This window comes from Eurypyga helias, unplaced genomic scaffold (assembly GCF_000690775.1).
Source record: "Eurypyga helias isolate BGI_N326 unplaced genomic scaffold, ASM69077v1 scaffold21573, whole genome shotgun sequence".
NCBI lineage: Eukaryota > Metazoa > Chordata > Aves > Eurypygiformes > Eurypygidae > Eurypyga > Eurypyga helias.
Genome location: NW_010240814.1, coordinates 521 through 3,202, shown reverse-complemented (window position 1 = coordinate 3,202; position 2,682 = coordinate 521). Strand labels below are relative to the sequence as shown.

General features: G+C 60.1%; 2 protein-coding genes across 2 annotated transcripts in view; one reads left to right on the top strand and one right to left on the bottom strand.

Annotated features, from left to right (window-relative positions):
* LOC104507330 (cryptochrome-1-like) overlaps window positions 1-53 on the bottom strand; it is a 2,313-nt gene extending 2,260 nt beyond the window's left edge. Inside the window, exon 1 of the mRNA XM_010148573.1 lies at window positions 2-53. Coding sequence (XP_010146875.1) covers window positions 2-53 — 52 coding nt within the window. The remainder of the gene's footprint in view (window position 1) is intronic.
* Window positions 54-1,554: 1,501 nt separating this feature from the next.
* On the top strand, window positions 1,555-2,612 carry TIRAP (toll-interleukin 1 receptor (TIR) domain containing adaptor protein). The gene is made up of 3 exons (XM_010148572.1): window positions 1,555-1,561; window positions 1,851-2,456; window positions 2,569-2,612. Exons 1-3 carry the CDS (start codon window positions 1,555-1,557, stop codon window positions 2,610-2,612), a joined length of 657 nt encoding a protein of 218 aa, XP_010146874.1.
* Window positions 2,613-2,682: the final 70 nt, after the last annotated feature.

The window sequence follows — 2,682 nt, the reverse complement described above, 5'->3', positions numbered from 1 at the left end:
TTGTCGTGCAGCCGCAGACCCTTCCGAAACCAGTGAATGGAGCTGTGCTGCATGGCCGGGGGGTCCCGGGGGGACGCGACCTGGGAAAGGAGAGCTGGGGAAGAAGTTTAGGGGAAGAAAATGCCTTGTTTGGTAAATTTAACTCCTAAAACCAGAGGGAGCGGCAGAGATGGACCCATCCATGCCTGGTTATAAAATCAGATGGGGAAACAGGTCTGTGCTTGCTGGTGTGTGTTGACGAGGGCTGGGTGTGTGACGCCCATCCGCCGACGGCGTCTGGCCAGTGGCGGATGTGGGAGGGAGGCCCCGCTGTGGGCTGTCTTCCCGGGATCGCGGCTGACTTCCTCTGCCTTCGCTTCCGCCTGCTCAGGCGGAGCCCGGACCTGCTGGCAACTGTGGGGTCTCAGAGGGGCCAGGGGAGCTCCTCCACTCTGTTTCTGGGGAAGCTGGTGGGTCCCCCGTCCTCCCCTCTACCCTGGGGCTGCTCTGTTGGGAACTGCTCCCACATGGAGAAGCTGTAAGGATGGATAAGCCTCGCCACTCGCTGCGGATCCCATTAGGCTCCAGAGTGAATGTCCTGCATCCTACCTCTCCTTTCCCACCTAGGTGATCCTGTAAGATCTTCCTCCCAGGAGCTGATGCATCCCCCATCCCTTCTGTGGTGCCCGATTCCTGCAGCCCAGGTAGGCATTCCCCAAATTTCCCCCCACAGCCATGTGCCGTCCGAGCTTCTCATTCAAGCCGTGCTTGAGCTTTTTGCTGTTACCGAGCGCTGGCTCGCTCGGGGAGTGCGGTTTCCGCCGGTACGCTGGGTCTTGCCAGCATCTGCTATGGGCCTGCGTCCTTTTTGGGGTGGGGAAAAGGCTTCAGCGTGAATTGGAATGTTTTATTTTGGAAGAGGTGATGGAAGCAGTGGAAAATGGCAGCCACGTTTGCTCCTGGGGCTCATCCCTTACTCTGTTGCTGCTCCTGGGTACCCACAGGGAGGGTCTGGGCACCCCAAACCCTGCCGGGAGCACGATGCTGAGGCGTGGGCATGGTGTGAGCTGGCAAGGGATGGGCAGGATGCCAGGATACGGATCCGGGCCTCACCCAATCAATCTTTTGTTTGCTAGCAGCGAGTTGATCTCCGGTGATCCCTGTTGATCCCCGCTTCTCCCCTCCACAGGATCCTTTCCCCGCCACCGGGAATGAGGGGCTCTTTGGCCCATCAGCTCTCAGCCTCGCTCACCGCAGGTGCGTGTCTCCGGCGGAGGGGATTAGCTGGTGACAGGCAGTAAAAGGGCAAGCAGGCAGGAGGGCTGCTGGAACCACTACTTCCAGCCCTGCCTGATGTTGAAATGCTCCTTCCCAGCAAATTTTGGGGAGGCAGATGTGAAAAACACTGCCGGGGGTGATTTTGGAACTGCAGGCGGGCACCCCGCTGGGCTCCTGGGGCTGAGACCTCCCATGGGGCAGTTCCTGCTCTCCTAATTTCTTCTCTTTATCCCTTTTTTCTGCTGGCAGGAGAGGTTTCACGCCGGCGACTGGCGGCTGAGCAGTGTGTTGCCCACTATGGCCGGTGAGTCTGGGCTTGGTTTGTGCCAGCTGGGATAAACCCTCCGGCTCTATCCCCACCCCACCGAAACACAAGGGTGCCCACCGGCTCGCTGTGATGCAGTAGCATCCGGGTGGCAGGTTTAGGGGTTGGGGTAGTTTTTCTGGGGGTCAGGGTGAGATCCTGCCCGGCTCCTTCCATCCGGAGGTGTCTTGCTGAGCCAGCGATGCTGCGCAAAACCCTTGGGAGGCCGGGGGTGGGGGGTAGTGCTGGGCCCCCCCCAAACCTCACCATGGGCTCTCCAACTCCACAGGATGGTTTAGGCGGCTCTTGCACAAGCCCAAGCCCAGCTCGGTGGAGAGCAGCCTCAACACCAGCCACTCCTCTTCATCCTCACCTTCCTCCTCCTCCTCTTCCGCCAAGAGCTCCAGCTCCTCTCCCAGCATGAGCCTGACCAGGTCCATCCGCTCGTCACCTGTGTCCCTGTCGGACATCAACGCCTCGGGCAGCGCCCGGTGGGCCAAGAGCTACGACGTCTGCATCTGCCACAGCGAGGTGGACCTGGAGCTAGTGGAGGAGCTGGTGTCCTACCTGGAGAGTCAACCCGAGAGCTTCCGGTGCTTCCTCCAGCTGCGGGATGCGGCGCCGGGAAGTGCGATGGTGACAGAACTGTGCGATGCCGTGCAAAACAGCCACTGCTGGGTCATGCTCATCACCCCCGGCTTCCTCCGGGACCCTTGGTGCAAGTACCAGATGCACCAGGCGTTGGCCGAAGCGCCCATGGCCAACGGACGCACCATCCCGGTGTTGAAGGACGTGGATCGGAAGGAATATCCCAAGGAACTGCGGAACCTCTACTACATCTACATGGCGTTGAAGGAGAACAGCTTCAGGCAGATCAGAGACACCGTCGTGCGCTGTGAGTACGGTGCTGGCGAAACATCGTCGTGGGAAGGGATTTCGTGAATATATTTAAATCGTTGGTTTATTTAAATTAATTGGTTGCTAACGGGGCTCGTGTGCCTCCGCAGACCTCCAGGAGCTGTGCCGGAGCTCCCTGAGCAGGACTGAGTAGCGCCGGGAGCAGGCAGAGCATCCCCGCGGGTGTTTCGGAGCTGCCACCGCAGGACCTGGATCCGGCTGCG